Consider the following 18,246-nt stretch of genomic DNA (forward strand, 5'->3'; position numbering starts at 1 on the left):
TTTAGACTAGATGTAAGGAAGACATTTTTTATGATGAACATGGTGACACACTGGAACAGGTTGCCCAGGGGTTGGGAGATGCCCCATCCCTGCGAAAAATTCAAGGTCAGGTGGTCAGGATGGGACTCTGAGCAACCTGATCCAGTTGAAGAGGATCCCTGCTCATTGCAGGGGGACTGGACCAGATGACCTTTTAAGATCCCTTCCAACCCAAACTATTATAAGATTCTAAGTGGATTACATAGAGAGAAAGTTACCAGTCAAAGTAAACATGACACAAGAAACCAACCCTTCCACTCTGCAGTGAGATACGTAAGAAAAAACTTAGTCATGAAGGAGTGTGAATGTCCTCTGTATTTCTCCTGAACCCACAAAGTAAACTGCACTTCATTTTTAGAAGCAACATAATGAAACTGCCAGATAACAATATCTCTACATAGAATAAAAACCATAATAGCATTTTCTACCCTCATGAACATTGGGAATTGCAAGTAAAAATGTATAAGCTTAGCTCCAGAAAACATAAAAGTAATAACAACCACATCTGGGCAGAATTCTTCTCTCTCAACACTGAACATATAACTCTCAGAATTTCTCAGTAATTTCACTGAGAATTATGCTTGCAGAAAGAGCTAGAATCCACCCAGATTTTATTATGTGACTTTTAATTATAAAATCTCTCTTTAGAAAAAATATTCTGAGACCTGTCATTTTAACAGGTTATAAACAAGTCTCTATCAAAAAGTGTGAATGAATATTTTTCAACAGCAACTCCAGACATTCTGGTTTAGATACTGCATACTCAATCAACACTATTTTAGAAACTGACCTATTCTACTCTTCATTCCCTAGCAGCTGCCATTTCATCCAAAAATAGACTAATTTTTTTCTAAACGTTTCCATTCAGAGAGAACTAATCCAGTATTAATGAGTTACGTACATATAATCATGTAGCAAAGCTGACTGACTACCTGTGTTGGAAACAAGCTGAATTATGTTTTAGATGAAATATACACATTACAAACACTACTTCACCCTGCATATAACCTGTACCTCATAATGCTTTAAAATAATCACTTAGGTAACTCAGAGTTTGATACACCATAACAAATATGATTAGTTGGAGCAGAAAAGGAGGAAAAAGCCCAAAGTAGGTCATATTTGCCTACCTACTGGCATAACCCATGTCAAAATATTATTTAAAGACAGTCTGAAGATGGCAGGCATGAATATATTTTTTGCAATATTTTGCCAAACACTTGGCTGTGATGGAAGACTTTAGGCCAGATGCATAAGAAAACTAGATTCATCAGTTTCCAGCTTTAACTGTCTTTCCCCAACCAGATAATAACCTCTGCAGAGGTTCTGTTTTCAATTCCTCTGCTGAACCAGCTGTTGGCAACAGGACGCAGGGTTTTATGTAGTCATGTATGCAGAAAAAAAGAAGGGAGTGTTTGTTTGTCCAGTTCTCTCCCCAAATAAGATTTTTACCCCTGTGGTGTCTAGGAATGAGTAGAGCTGACTGAGATCCCGGTGCTGGTCCAACAACTGTGTTAAGAAATACTGAGCCTAGCACAATCCAGCCTGCTTTCTTTTTCAGTCTCTCCATGTTGCAGTTCTGCTTCCTCATGCTGTTGTTTATTAGTCCACCTTTGCATTACTCAGCAAGTCTGACAGGCTGCCAGCAATCTACTGTTAGAGTAAAAGAAAATAATGCTATATTTTAACTTTCATTACCTAGACCAAATCTGAATGGAACCTCAGTACACAAACAATTCTATACCATGTAGTATCAATCCTAACAAGGGTATCAATGCTAGTGGAAACATTTAAGTGGCTCCTGTGAACGTGGAGGGCTGAAGAAGATATGCGAACTGCTCCTACACAAACACAGTTTGAATCCATTCCCCTTGTCCTGAAATGGTAACAGGGTCATAGCTTTCTAGTAGCACAGTGGCTTCCAACTCCTCTCTGCTGCCTACACTGGATGCACTGGTGTAAAGGCACCTCACCTGGCCTGTCAGCCCTTAATTCCTTTGAGGTAATTCTCTGGTTGGTTTCTGTAAAATTAGGGATCCCTGGCTTGTCTCTTTAAGACTGCAAGTGCATTCCAGTGTGCCCAACATATTTCAGAGTCACTGGCAGAGGGTCCTCTTGCACGTTGTCCCTCTAACCTTCGCTTCCCATCCCACAGCTCACCAGGCACAAACCTGATATTGTCCCCCTCCCCCATCACAACTAGTTTAAAGCTCTCTAAATGGGCCCCTCTGGCTCCCAAGCAGCAACTCTTCTGCCAGAGAAAGGGGAGTCCTTTCTGGTACAAGCATGCCTGGTGCTGCATAGACCATTCCATTGTCAAAAAAAAACAAAATTTTGGTGGAGATACCAGCCACAGAGCCATGTAGTAATAGACTCAGCCCATCTGTTTCTTCCAGTGTTGCTGTCTTCAATTGGAAGCAAAGAGGAAATCATAACTTGTGCCTCAGATTTCCTTACCAAACATTCCAAGGGCCAGAAGTCCTTTTGGATGGTCTTTGCACTAGCCACTTCATCATCCCCTATGGGGAACATCAGTGATAAGAAGTAGTCTCAGGACCGCTCCAGATTACAAAGTTTCTGGATGACATCCCTACCCAGGCCCCAGGAAGGCAGCAGACCTTTCCATGGGTTGGGCCTGACTGGCATATTGGGCCCTCTATCCCCTTGGAAAGGAAACACTGCAACTCACTAAGCATAAGTTCAAACACAACAATGGATCTATGAATGAGTTAGACAATTAAATTTTGGTTTCAAATCTTTTTCCAAAGAAGTTCTCTAACTTCATCAATCACAATACCAATTTCATCTCAGCAGTGGAAGCAAACCAGTCAATTGACAAGAATCAAAAAAAGAAATCCCTCAGTCTGCTTCAATGCTGTGCCAGTAGACAAGGAGGAGCACATGATGGCAATGAATTAGAAACTATTGCAACCCAAAACGGCATTTTATGTTATAATCCTATAGTTGTCCTAATTACAATGAAGTATTCTAACATATTGAAATTATACATGTCAAAACAGGGCAAGCATTCAAGAGCTCTCTTGTGCTTTATCTTGAAAAACAGACTTCTGCAGGGATCTTACAAAATTAAATTTCATTTTAAACAACTGGTGAATTTTTTGCTGCTCACAGTCATCTCAGATATTTAACAGAATCACAGAATGGGTAAGGCTGAGACCACAGTAGTTCAGCCAGTCCAACCTCGCTGCTCCAGCAGGGCCATCCCAGAGCATATTGCATAGGATTGAGTCCAGAAGGTTATTAAATACCTTCAGTGAGGGAGACTCCACAATCTCTCTGGTCAACCTGTTCCAGTGCTCAGTCACTCGCACAGTAAAGAAGTTTTTCCCCATGTTCAGGTGGAAATTCCTGTGCATCAGTTTCTGCTCATTGCTTCCTGCTCTTGTCACCATTGAGAAGAGCCTGAAGAAGAGTCCATCCTCTTGACATCCTTCCTTCAGATAGACAACTGAGAGGGGACCTCATCTGCTTCTCAAGGCTGAACAATCCCAGCTACCTCAGCCTTTCCTCATAAGAGAAGTGCTCCAGTCCCCCAGTCATCTTTGTTGCCCTCCACTGGACCTGCCCAAGGAGCTCCATGTCTCTCTTGCCCTGAGGAGAGCCCAGAACTGCACACAGCACTCCAGGTGTAACACTCCAGGGTTGAGCAGAGGGGCAGGATCACCCCCCTGCTGGCAATGCTCCTCCTAATGTCTCCCAGGATCCCACTGGTCTTCTTGGCCACAAGGACACTCTGCTGGCTCATATACAGTTTGTTGTTCACCAGGACCCACAGGTCCTTCTCCACAGAGCTGCTTTACAGGTCAGCCCCCACCCTGCACTGGTGCAGAGGATTGTTCCTCCCCAGGTGTAGGACCCTGCCTTTCTGATGAATTTCAGGCAGTCCTTCCCTGTCCATCTCTCCACCCTGCCGAGGCCCTTCTGAAGGGCTGCACAGGATTCGGGGGTATTGGCCACTCCTCACAGCTTTGTGTTGTCGCTGAACTTGCTGAGGTATCTGCCCTCTCGTCCAAATCACTCACAAAAAAGAGAAACAATATTGGGCCCAGTATTGAACCCTGGGGGCACAATACCACAAGTGATAGGCCCCAGTCAGACCCTGTGCCACTGATTACGTCCCTCTGCAATTCGCCAGTCAGTCAGTTCTCAATCCATCCAGTCCTTCCTGAGTTTGTTTACAAGGATATTGAGAAAAAGTGTCAAAAGCCTGTCTGAAATTGAGGTAGACAATATCCACTGCATTTCCCCATCCACCCAGGTAAGTTGTTTCACTGTAGAAGGCAATCAGGCTGGTCAAGGACTACTCCTGATAATGTACTGGTCATCCACGTGGACAGAGACAGCCTTCAGAGTGAGGAGCTCCACCACCTTTGCGGGGATTGAGGTGAGGCTGACTAGTTGGTAAGTTCCCCAGGTCTTCCTTCTTGCCTCTTATGAAGGCTGGGGTGACAATTGCTTTCTTTCAGTCCTTCAGCACCTCCTCTGATTGCCACAACCTTTCAAAGATGATGGTTGGCCTACTTATGGTGTTCACTAGGTCTCTCAGCACTTGTGGGTGCACCCCATCAGAGCCCACAGACTTGTGGAGGTCAAAGGGCTCTCCAACCCAATCCTCCCCAACAAAGGGAAAGTCTTCCTTACAATACTCCTTTATCCTGTGTCAGAAATTCCTCAAGGCTGGTCTTGTCAGTGAACACTGATGCAAGGAAGGCATACAGCAACTCTCCCTTCCTTGTCCTCTGTTACCACAGACCCCATTCTACTAATTCCAGATGTGTCACGGCCATCCTTGCCTCATTTCTACTCACTCTGACAACCTCTCTATATTCATTCCAAGTGGCCTGACCCTGCTTCCATCTCCTGTGTACTTCCTGCTTACACTGGAGAAATGACACAAGTTCTTTATCCATCCACACAGGTCTCTTGCCCACTTTGCCCAATTTCTTGCTCACTGGGATGCATCATTCTTGAGCCTTTAAGAACTGATCCTTAAGATTAACTATGTCTCCTGGACCCCTCCTCCCCACAGGATCTGTTCCCATAGGATTCTTCCAAGAAGACCCCTAAAGAGGCTAAAGCTTGCTCTCCTGAAGGCCATGCTTACTATCTTACTTGTTGCCCTGCCTCCTTCTTGCCCAATATTGAATTCCACAATCTCATGGTCACGGAAGCCAAGGCTCCCCCTAACCTTTATATCTACAACAAAGCCTTCCATGTTAGCTGTAGAAAGGTTAAGCAGCACACCATTCCTTGTGGAATTCTCCACTACCTGTCACACTCATATAAACCTCCTCCACCGAGGTGCTGAGAAGCAGTGAAAGGAATTTGCATTTTAAAAGTTTGACTGAATTCCCCCCATCACTTTGAAAATTTCAATTAGCTAAAGCAATTGTATAATTTCACATTGCAAAACACAGAAAATCAAAGCCATCCTGAAAAGACGTTATGCTTAAATTCAGCTCCTCTAACAATTTGGCCAAGGTTATATTCATTTATTTTCTAAATGGCAAAGCTGCTTTCTTAAAGAAAATATATTACCTTCCTAAGAAAGAATGAAAAACATGGGGTAACATGACTGCAAAGCACACGTTAAGTAATTTAAAACTTAAACTATCATTGTTTTGTAATACAATAGAATATTAATTTGTAGCATTCTTACACTAGTTTCAAGATACTGATTCAATTTCAAGATAAAATTCATGTCAGCTTATATACACCTTATGTGGATTCAATAAACTTGTGAGTGACTCAGAGAGATATTCCTATAACTTCTGCCCTGCTTTAAAACGTGGACTTTTCTTGTATGATTCCTTCTTTGTTGGGCAGACACAAAACATTGGATCCGAACCTTTCAGATCACTTACCTCAGTAGCCTTCACAACTAAATTTTTAAAAAATTGTATCAGGATCACTATGGAACAAGGCCCACATGCTTTCCTGCAAAGGCCATTCCGTTGTCATGAAATATGCCCTTTGCACATCTGTTTGGGGTTTTCAAGAAGAATTTTAAGAATGGTAAGATTTCATTGCAGAAGTGAAATCCTTAGTAGTGTGGCACAGCTAATCAGAAATGTTCCATTCTTTTCTTAGATTGACACTGTCATACCCTGGGATTTTAATACTGATAAAAGCAATTAACTGTTTTATTTACCTGCAACAGAACTGTCAAAAAATCGGCCCATTTCCAATCCCTTTTATGTCAACAGAAGCTAGATCAGCGGATGTGTAATCTCATTCTTTAAAGGTATACAAGAAATCAACATGCTAAAATCAAGTGTTAGGATCAGCACTTAATATCAATTACATTATTGAAACAATAAAAAACAATTCTACTTAGATATAATTCCATTTTCAGTCCAACCTTCATGGATAATTATTTAAGTTAAAAGGCCTAAATAATTGTAGAAATACATTTTTAGTATATTTAGGCAATTTTCCAATGAATGCAGCTTCCATGAGGTTTATGAACAGTCAGCAACAAAGGTGCAATTCCACTTGAACCCTTAAAGCTCCCAAATCATTGTTGCTTCCATCCAGACACCATAGGAAGACCCTTGCAAAGAAGAACCAGTGGACAATTAGCTCACCTACTTTTTAAGTGCTAGAACGGGAATGGGGCATCAGCAGAGCCAATAGGATTTCAAAGAAATTCAGGTTCAACATAAAAATTAAATACTTAAACAGAATGAAATACTGAATGTTGAAATACCCTGGAGCCATTAGAGGAAGATTTTTAAGTCATTGACAGTCTTTGTTAGACTTCAAACAAAGCAGACTTTGTTTGAAGTCTAACAAAGACTGTCAATAAGTCTCTCTTTTACTCTCTTCTGACCAAAAACACTGAAACAACTGCAAATGAGACACCAGTTTCTAGCCAGTGTAAACTTTCTTAAAATGACAGAATTATATTGGTTTAACTATGCTTGATATGTATTCCCCAACATGGTTCCTTTGTCCTGAAATAGTAAATCACTTGTCTTTAATTTCTGATATTTTATTAAAGGTTGAGGTTTCCAAATAAAATATAAACAGACACTTCTGAAAACAGGCTAAGAAGAAAAGCACTTTATCTACAGACAAGAGACTGAAAGCAGATAGGTAACACAAATTAGAGAGGAAAAGAACAGATTTACCTTTGAACACTGTTTATGATTCTGGCACCAAGCAAGTGACCCATTGTTCTGAAAGACAAAGGAAATGTATATGAATATTAATATTTCTTTCAGGCTAGACATATTCACCCTAACATATTTAAATGGAATACACCATCCAGTTCTGCTTAGACAATGATGTTGTGCCACAACATAAGTACCAATCCTGACTCCAAGTTCCTTTTGTGGAGTTCAAGGCTCACACAAGTGTAAACTGAACCTAAAAAGGTTAGGAAAGCATTTCAAATGGCAAGTTTGATGGAAAACTGACCAAAGTCATCTTTTAGGCCATCTTTGTAAACACTTGTTGTCTAGAATTGCTAACTAGTAGACAAAAGGTAACACTTGCATTTTAAAAATTGATATAGATTACTAGTGATTTATGAAAAGTCCATTAGTTGCATTTCAATATTGCACATTTAAAATAAATTGTCAAGCAAAGATAATGAACAACTTTTAAGTAAATGGAAAATTCAACTAAATGCAACATGAGTTTTCCAAAAGTCGTATGTACCAGTCCTATTTTGTTTTTTTGATAATAAAGTGCATTTCCAAGATAAGAAAACAGTATAGCTCTGATTTTCCTGACTGCAGTTAAACAAGCGATACAGCATAACATGCAAAATAACAATTTAAGCTAAAAGAAAAGAAAACATTATGAGAAGAGAAAGAAATATGAAACTGGCACAGGGACAAACAGCAACTTGCTATTCTTCTAGAGGCATTTCTGAAAAGTCAGTTTTGGAAACAGTATTTCCTGGTTAAAAAAAACTTACAGCTCAGAAGTGTATGTTTTTGGTGTTAAAAGATGAAGCAAAATAATGATTTAGTTTCTGTATAATGGAAAATTGAAACAACATCAGGAAGACCTAAATGACTTAACATGAGAAATGGGGTACAAATTCTGCAACACATCCTAAGCCGACGTACTTAAGACATTATATGTATGTACTTCTTCCATCATTTAAAAGTTCACACTCTGGAAACAGAATGGATGAAGATTCTGGTATATTTATTGTTCAGAACTGGACTAAAATTGTCAGTCTATGAGGGAGTAATTCTTTTCATAGGAATTAGGCAAGGTATTCCCCCAAGGAATGTAACTGCAGTATACCATCACTGTTGGCATCAACTAAAGATCTGGAAAACAGTTTCCAAGGAGGAGGAATCCAGGTAGGCCAGAATGAAAAGTACCTATACAGCACCACTATACCTCTTTCTCTCTCCCCTTAATTTTTTTCTTTTTTTTTTTTTTATTAAAGAGTGCAAATAATGGAATAATATACGTATGTTACATAGGTTGGTTTCATCTGGCATGATTTTCTTCACAGTAGCTAGTATGGTCTATGTTTTGGATTTGTGCTGGAAGCAGTGTTGATAACAGGGGGATGTTTTTGTTACTGCTGAGAAGTGCTTACAAGTGCTTCCATACAGCATCAAGGCTTTTTCTGCTCCTCACCCCATCCCACCAGTGAGGGTTGGAGGTGCACAAGGAGTTGGGAGGGGACACAGCTATGACAGATGATCCCAAGATCCCAACTGACCAAAGGTATATTCCATACAGTATGGTATCATACTCAACATATAATGCCAAGGGGAGGAGGAGGAGGAGGAGATGAATATTTGGAGTGATGGCATTTGTCTTCCCAAATCACCACTATGCATGGCAAAGAGGATGGATGAACATCTGGGAAACAGTGAAATTACTCCTTGCTTTGTTTCTGTGCATGGCTTTTGCTTTACCTATTAAACTGTCTTTATCACAACCCATGATGTTTTTCTACCTTTACTGTTCTGATACTCTCCCCAGTCCCACCCACGGATCAACTGAGTGAGGAGCACATGTCAAGCTTAGCTGGCTCTTAACCACAACAATAGATAAATTTTTATGGATAAAACTGACACAGATAAAGTAAAAAATATTCTGTCAATGTACAATTCAGAAGGAGAAATAGATACATTAGAATCATTGTAATGGAGACAACCACAATAGTTTTTCAAAACTGCAGCACTGTGCTCTGATCTCAGCAAAGTTTGTAAGCTTGAACACAGTGATTTGCTACCACAGCTATGAAGCCTATGCTGGGTCTCTCTTTGTGAATGTTTAAAAAGATCATGTTTATACATGTCTTCATACAAGTGTGCAGTCACAAGTTCACAAAAGCTTTCAAGATAGGGCCAGCAGGTAAAGGGAAAGGATCATCCTCCTTTAATCTGCTCTCATGAGCCACACATGGAGAACTGCATGCAGTTCTGGGATCCTCAGGACAAGAAAGTCAAGGACCTGTTGAAGCGGGTCCAGAGAAGAGCCACGAAAATGATCTGAGGACCAGAGCACCTTTAAATAAAGGGTGAGACACTTGGGGTTGTTCAGCCTGGAGAAGAGAATGCTCCAAAGACACCTTATTGCAGCCTTTCATTATAAGAAGAGGGCTTCCAAGACAGACAGAGAGACCAAGGCCTGTAGCGACAGAACAAAGGGCAACAGATGAAAACTGAGAGAGCGTAGATTTAGACTGGATCTAAAGAAGAAACTTTTCATGTCAGGAGTAGTGAGATAGTGAAACAGGTAGGCCAGAGAAGTGGTGGATGCTCCATCACTGGAACTGTTCAATGACCAACACGATCTCATGGAAGATCCCGGGGCAGGAGGGATGGACTAGATGACCTTTAAAGATCCCTTCTAACATCCATCATTTTGTAAGTGACTTCAACCATCTCCACAGTCAGAATCACAGAATGGTTTGGCTTTCACCAACTCTTCATCTGAACTTCAGAAAATTTATATGTCTTTTTTTCATATGAGCTGAAATGCTAACAATTTCTACTCCTGTATTACCAAGGAAGCTATCAGGATAATAAATACAAAGACATATCCACTCTTTTTCACTCCTTTTCACTTATTTGTAGTTATGTAGGAGCATTTTAAAACCATCAGTTCATACCATTTAACTTCAATATTTTATGAATATTTATTTTATCTTCTAGCAGATTACAATGCAATACTATTTGATTTTATAACACTATCATTACATTTATAATAACGTCATTAATGTAAAATTTAGCTAAAACTGAGATTCACTAGCATAAGATTAGCTAACTATGAGCACCATCTCAGGTCTAACCTCTTTGAAAAGAGACATAAATAAAAGAAATAAAACTTTAGAACAGCTGTAAATAACATAAGCTAGTGGGAATTCTTTAGTATTACTCTCAATGCTGTATTAGAATTTATTATTTCCATTTACAAATCTAGCCAGCAGCAATGTTAAAACAATATTTTATGCGCTAGTTTCAATTTATCCCCCTTTCTTCTTCACATAAAATGTGACAGAAGTAGCTGATTGCAAAAACATCAGTAGCAGCTCACCACTTTGTTTCAGTTACGCTGCTACTTTCCACTGAACTAGAAAAAGCACTTCTGCTTTTAAATTTTTTCTGTTACTTGGGACAATAAAGCCATAAATGCCCAGATGTGTGGTTCCCTTACAAGACAATTTCAACATCTACAACTGTTTTCATTTCTCTACTGAAAACTACGAGTACTGGAGTTAAAAAGGAAGTCTATCAAAACGTAAAAATATTGTTTAGCAACTTCAACTTCATACAAACTAACATGATGTGAATAATCTTTCATTGTACAAGGAAAAACAAATCCTACAGGCTTCCTTTGAACAGCAAAGTGTCAGAGCAAGTACAAATACTAAAAGAAGGCTCTCCTCCACTCTGCATCTTAACAGACGGTTAATCGCAAACATTCAGCCGTGATTATTGCTCATGCCAGTGTACCTGGCTGAAACCATAATTTCAAATTATCAGAAATTTGTGTTTTATCTGTAGCAGTTTACATGCTCCCACATTACATTCTCAGTTTCCTCATATCTGTTTTTCTTCAAACCCAGTTCTGACTTGACTTAATGCTGGTGAGAGTTTTGACTTAGCCTTTAGTGGTGGCTTCAATCTGCAGTGCAGGAATAGCCTCAGGAAAGAGTTAAACACCACTGTTCCTACCCATTTATAAGCCTTGCACTGAGTATCTTCAGGGTAACCTTGAAGCATCTTAATCTGCATACTGAAGAGAGCAAACTGCACTCAACAGGGCAAACCCCAGGTATCCCATCTTCCCAGGCCTGACACATCATTTGAAAGATGGCAGGCCAAGGAAACTAAAGCAGTCTCCAACAGCATATAGGAGACAGATCAGAGGAACTCAGGTCACCACCTGAGCCCCACACACTTTCAATCTGCCAGGAAGGAAACGCTAAAAAAACTTCAAGAATCAGACCTTCAAAGACCAGGGCTGTTTCACATGCACCAGAAAAAGAGCTTACAAAAGGAAAACAGGAGGGGAGAAAAAACCTAAAACAAAACAATAGATAAATATTACAAGACTCACAGGATTACAAGATCATACTACAAGATTCATTTCAGCAATTATTTGTGTATACTTGCTTTCCTCTGGTAAACCACAAGTGTCCCTGGTCCTAAACAGTTAAGACAAATGTCTATATTCTGTGCCTTGAAAAAAGAAAAGCTGTGCTGCATCTCTTGGAAGGAAAAAATACATGTAGAGAAGTAGGAAAAATCAATCTCCTTCTATCTACAGTGGGCCTCATGGGAAAAAAAGTTAATAACATTCACAAGCAAGTACAAACTGGTCTTTAACTGAAGCAATGGCAAAACAACTCCAGTATAAAATTACTTAATTTGCATCTCTGTCCATAATTATGCTAGGAGATACAACCCTTCTTTTGAAATGCCAGAGATGGGCTATGAAAATTCACTAGCCACTTAATCTGCTATGACAGTAGCTGTATACCTATTATCAGTTTTGGAAATCTCTTCTTCCCTGCCCAATCTTCAATTCACATTTGTGTGAAACCACTGTCTCTCAGAAGGGGCCTCTCTTGACGACCTCACTGATTCTTTCAAATGACAAAAAAGCATAGAAATAAAACTTTCAAATAACAGTACCCACTGAAGTAAAACAGAACATTTGAGTAGACAAATCAATAACTGCTGCAATGATGAATTTAAAGAGAAGCTCCCTATATACATTTTCCTTATCCTTTCAAAAAATCTCAACACCATGAAATTAAAAGTAACAGTAAAGTATAACTTGTGTTTGACATGCATTTCCTGACTGCATGTTCACAATGACACAAATTAATACAGGGACTTCTCTATGTCAGTGCTGTGCGTCCCCAGGCCCAGCTCTGAAATGTGAACCTAAGGTGCAAAATGGAATCAACAAATTCAAACTAGGCTTCCCAGCTCCCAAATCAAAAGTATGTACTTAGGAATGAATTTCAGAAAAGTCTGTACACTTAGTGGGGAGAGAGATCAAAACAAAAAGATAGAAAATGCCAAAGAAAAATTTATTTCTCAAAGCCCTTCTGTCAAGATTAAACACAAACATAGTAAATGTATGGGCAGGTGAACCACAGTACCACCACTCCTGGGTTCTGGTATTTAGTTATCCTTTTGTACATAAATAACTGGAACATATTTTTCTTTGAAAATAAGGCAGGAAAAAGAAAAGAGGATACCCTGTTATGCAACACTATGAACACCTGCCTCCGAAGTCTCTCACCAAGTTACAGCAAATTTAAGCCCTTATGCACCTTGAGATAACTCAGCAACAGGCTAGAGTGAAGACTAAAACCTGGCCAGTGAAACCAATCCACTCTGTAGAAATGAACAGGAGAAACACGGAGCTGGAGGTGGTGAAAGTTATAAAGTTCAATAGCAAGGTCCACCTCAGAAACAAGACTGGCTCTTTCAGTGACAACTTATGCAAACATATTTTGAGCATTGTTTCTACTACATGCTTGTCCAGGCTATGTCAAGTTTGAAGACCATCTACTGGAGAAGCCATGGATAGAAGAACAGTAGGAAATGAAGACACCCATAAAATACAACAAAATAGCAGTAATATTCTGGTTCCTTGGCTTCCATTCAGGAAAGAAAGGAAGGAAATACAAACAACTGAAATTAGTACATTTTTCTCTTTATATAGTTTCTGATTTCATTGTACATTATATTTTACACAAATAATTCCTTATTAAGGGATTTCTGTTGCCGTATAATGGTTCTAATAAAGAATGAAACTGAAAAAAGTAAGCATCGACAAATAATAAATTCAATGTTACTGTGTAGCTTTGAGCCATTCCCATCTGTCCTGTCAGTAGATCCCAGGAGGAAGAGATCAGCACCTTCCTCTCCACTTCCCCTTTTCAGAAAGAAAGCAATGAGGTCACCCTTCAGCCTTGTCCTCTCCAAACTAGACAAGCCCAAAGTCCTCAGCCACAGCTCTCAGGACATGTCTTCCAACCCTGTCACTGGCTTTGTTGCCCTCCTCTGGACGCATTCACACCCTTATTAAATTGTGGGGCCCAGAACTGCCCACAGCCCTCGAGGAGAGGCCACCGCAACGCTGAATACAGTGGGATAATCACCATGTTGAGCATCTGGTGGTGCTGTGTTTGATGCACTTCAGGATGTGATTTGCCCTCTCGGCTGCTTTGGCACCCTGCTGATTCCTATTCAGCCTGATGCTGACCATCACCCCAGATCCTTTTCTGAAGGGCTGCTCTCCAGCTCCTCCTCTGCCAGTTTATACTTGTGCCCAGCATTATGCAGAATCCAACATTTTTTACTAGGTAAATGTCAAGCCATTAAACATTGCCCAATACTCTAACCTATCTAGGTCCCTATGCCAGGCCTCTCATCCCTCCCAAAGGAGTCACCAGCACCTCCCAGTTTGGTCTCATCAGCAAACTTGCACTAATGGTGCATTCACCTTCTGCATCCAGAGCACTGATAAATGTATTGAACAGAGCTGGCTCTAGAACTGAACCCTGAGGAACACCAGTGATGACCAGCATCAGCCAGATGTGGCCCCATTCACTAAAACCCTTTGAGCCCTGACCTTCCTCCACCAGCACACCATGAACCCACTCATCCCACAGCTGACCCTGGCTCATTTTTTTGCCATGCCTGAGGCTGTTGATGACCCTGTCACCAGCACCCAGCTCTGCCCACCCCACGCCAGCCCCTTTGGGGCTGCTTCCCTCGAAGAGGCCATAACCTGCAATGAGTTCAGCCCCTGGCTTTCCATGCCCTGAGAGCCAATCCACGCTGAGACTGACAACACAAGACTGTGCTTCAAAATCTATAATAACAACTTCATTTATTCCTGATGTGTAAATAATGTCCTTAGACTTTATTCCAGTTAGCAAAAGCACAAAGCAAAATTTCAACACTGAAACCAAATAAAGATCACCCAAACAAGATAAAACAAAAAAGCATATAAAACCTACTAGAACAAAACAAAAACAGCAACAAAAAAATACTGCACAGAACTCTAACATGAGAAAAAGTAGGGGATCAAACAGCACTTAGCACATATTAGTCACACTGTTTAATATATTATTACCAGATAACTTTATGACTGTGTTATATAAACACACGTAGAAATTCAGCATTAATCTTAACTATGTACATATATTTCCTCTGCCATCTTACAACAACATGCAACTCTTAAAAAATAAAAATAATAATAAAGAAAACCACCACACTGAGCAACAGTATCATGAAAAAAGAAGCTGAGGGCAAGAACAGATTTTGAAACAAACACCTGAAGTTACTCTGTTACTGTAACTAACCAGTGATTCCTCACAACTAAATCAAATGTACAACCCCCCTTAGAGGTAGCCGTTTTTATACCACATATGTTTAAACCATAGAAAAGTCAATGCTGGTTAATGGTTAACCCAAAGTAATTAAGTTAAAGAGATGACTGAATGTAAGAAATAATTATAAAACTGATCAGCCAAAAAAATCATTCTCTGACATAACTGCAGTTTGCAAATATAAACCAAAATTAAATTATCATGGGTCACAGTGTGACTCACACTGCCATCTAATTTTAAACATCTGGATTTAACACTAGAAAATGGATATCACAAATAATTTTTAGAACGTATTAGTCAGGTTTTCTTTTGGATTTACACTGACATATCCGTTATCTGTAATGTGCTAGTTCCTATCACAATGATATGGTGGGTCCTCCTGTAGATGAATGGCTACAAATAGAACCATGTTGACCTAAACTTTGCATTGATATTTCCTAAACAGTTCATACAAAGTCAACCTTTATTGCTGCTACACACAGCAATACACCAAAAACAGAATTTAAAAAAAAAAAAAATTAGACCAGAGTAATTAAAAAAGAAATTAAGTAAAATCAGCAACCATCACCTAAATCATGAGACACAACACTATTTGTTCTCTGGTTGTCATCATTAGCAGGTTCCTAGAAATACAATCATCAAAACTTAAAGACCACTACCAATGGAACAGCAAAAAGACCGGCAACTTTGAAAACAGACTAATTATTGCTTGGATTAAACTTGCATCTCTAAGTATGGGACACCTTTCCTCTTTTTAGAGCAGTCTTCTCAAATGTACAGAAAGACTACTAGATAAACACAAGCTGTAAAAACAAATGAGCCACAGGAATCCTTGTGTCTCCACACACTTGTGAGTTATGACTGCCTTCTTGTGGTTTCACAGACCTCACTCTTACCACTTCTAAGACTGATCTCAACTGAGGTCTTATTCTATTTAGCAGAAGTTTTTACCAATCTGTAAAAGAATCCAGATGAAATAAACTTCACTTCTCCATGCAACAGGAGGAATTAAATACACTGACTAATTAAATACACTAACTTGAAGATATTAAAGTTACATATTGAATCTTAACGTATATTTGGGCCAAATTTCAAACACATTTTTTAGGATTAAGAATCCAGTTGAAGTGAACAGAAACTAGTCAAATAGCATTAATACAGGAAGCAAAAGATAGTTTGCCAACTACTTGTTTGTAAGCTATGTTTCAAAATCCCCACCTTTCCAAAATGCTAATGCACCTTTTGTGTCATAAACTAGACTTGCTACACGTGAAATTATGAGATAATAAAAGTACATGCTCGCTCAAGGATGTGACAGAAGTGTAGCATTGGGAAACTAACACCCAAAAATAAGAACAAAAATGAATCCTAAAAACATAATGCTTACTTGTGTAAAATACAATATAAATGCAGACATATACAACCTACTTTGTATTTGAAAAAAATACAACTGGTTCACAATACACCATAGGATTCAATGTTTCAGAAATGTTTGCATGCCGCTTTGAATGCTGAGCTGATTTTATAACTGAAAATCATAGTCCATATTACTATTCTCTATAATTATAAGATTACTGGTTAGTTGGGTGACTCCCAACAGCATGTGATGTGGTATGTTGATCAGAGGCTGCATTTGTCTCCGCTGCCTACAACAGAGCATGCCAAAATCAGCTACCAACTCCCTAGGAAGCCAAGTGAACCATAGAAACACACCTATCGAGCAAAACAGCTGGTCTTGGTGGGCTTGATGTATGTGCTACACATATTACAACCCTCCCCTTTTCTTCAACTAATTCTAGTCTGGTCCCACGGACACCAGGCCCATTATTTGCTAAAGCACATTAGATGCCCCTGGATTATCTCCCCCAGTTGTGTTAATCCATGAGTCCATTGCATGAACTCTCAGACTGGCCCATGATGTGAAAGAAAAGGTGATCATGACACTTAAGATACACACTCCCAAAGCAAACTCTGATCCACATTAAAACACTTATGCGTAGATACACCTCAGACATTTCTAACATCTCCCAAACACACAGGAGTAGTAATTCAGTGCTTCCTATTCGACTAAATTCTCCTCAAAAGCCACACTGTTTCAGGGCCAGTCAGGGCAGCGTTTCTTTCCAGACTTGCAAAATGTTTAAGTTCTGTTGTCTCACATCCTTAATAAACCACACACACAGACATAGAATAACAACCATGCATTTTTATATCAACTAAAATGTCCATTATAAATAATCTAACCACAAACTACACAAACTTGTAGTCCACGCATGTTGTATTGTCGTGGAGTAATTTCTTTTCACAAAAACTGCCAAATGCATCGTACTGTACTACATACTGGCCATGTGATGCTTCATTGCATTTTCTCCTGGCATGTATGAGAGGGACATCATTATATAATACACTTGTAACTTTGGCAAGGGTATGGATACACAACCTGTCCTTCAAACTTTGTAGCTCTTCAGTAGCCATGTTACTATGACTCAGCCAGGTAGCATCAAACTATATGTTCACATTCTTGAGCTTAACACACTATTTATTTCTGTGGGAAATAGTAAAGGTAAAGAGACTTTCAGAAAGCTGTGAAAGCAGGCCTCAGAAAAAGAAAGGGCAGAGTTTAGAGTCAGCTGCAGATGCAAAGCCTAAAACTAGAAAAGATACAACAGGCATATCAAGTAAGGACACGAAACAACAGTTTGAGTCTTTAGGCCTGGCCAGGATAGACCTTAAGACTGCAGAAAAATATGCCCAGCAAGATAACAGAAGGTTTTATGCTTAATAATGCAGCACTGTGTATTGTTAATAGAAAGAATATAAGCATGCATTGTTTGAAGCAGGTGTGCGTGTGCTTTTAGTGATCGGCTAGAACAATTGCCTGTAAGCTTTAGCAATATGCTATTGGCTGGAAAGTTTTTAAAATGCCCTGTAACAGAGATCTTTGGCGGCTGCTGACAAGACGTGAGCTGTTGCCTTCTATCAATTGTCTCAAACCTTTTTATGAGGCTGATGTCGCAATAAAGCTCAAGGAATATCTTTCAGTAATCCCATCCCATTTGTGAAAAACCCTCCAATATATTTCCAACATAATTGCATGAAATTCACATGATAAACTCCAGGAAAGCATTTCATTTCTCTTTGGCATGCGTTACTAGTTTACAAGATACTAAATATTTCAAGCCACAGTAGCAGCATATCCCCACAAGTTGAAGGATACAAATATTTTCATTTCCCTTTTAAAGGAAAACAAACAAAAATATGAATTCCATGCACCATCTTTCTCAACATAAAATCTTTGTGACAAGTATCTACTTATTCCTATTGTCTTGATTTATCACTAT

General features: G+C 39.4%; 1 protein-coding gene across 1 annotated transcript in view; it reads right to left on the minus strand.

Annotated features, from left to right (window-relative positions):
• The window catches only part of ANOS1 (anosmin 1), a 136,346-nt gene that overhangs the window by 103,999 nt on the left and 14,101 nt on the right, over positions 1 to 18,246 (minus strand). Inside the window, exon 2 of the mRNA XM_066176795.1 lies at positions 7,194 to 7,241. Coding sequence (XP_066032892.1) covers positions 7,194 to 7,241 — 48 coding nt within the window. The remainder of the gene's footprint in view (positions 1 to 7,193; positions 7,242 to 18,246) is intronic.

The sequence above is a fragment of the Chamaea fasciata genome, unplaced genomic scaffold (genome assembly GCF_029207755.1).
Source record: "Chamaea fasciata isolate MVZ Bird 193981 ecotype frontalis unplaced genomic scaffold, bChaFas1.0.hap1 SCAF_2, whole genome shotgun sequence".
Classification (NCBI taxonomy): Eukaryota; Metazoa; Chordata; class Aves; order Passeriformes; family Sylviidae; genus Chamaea; species Chamaea fasciata.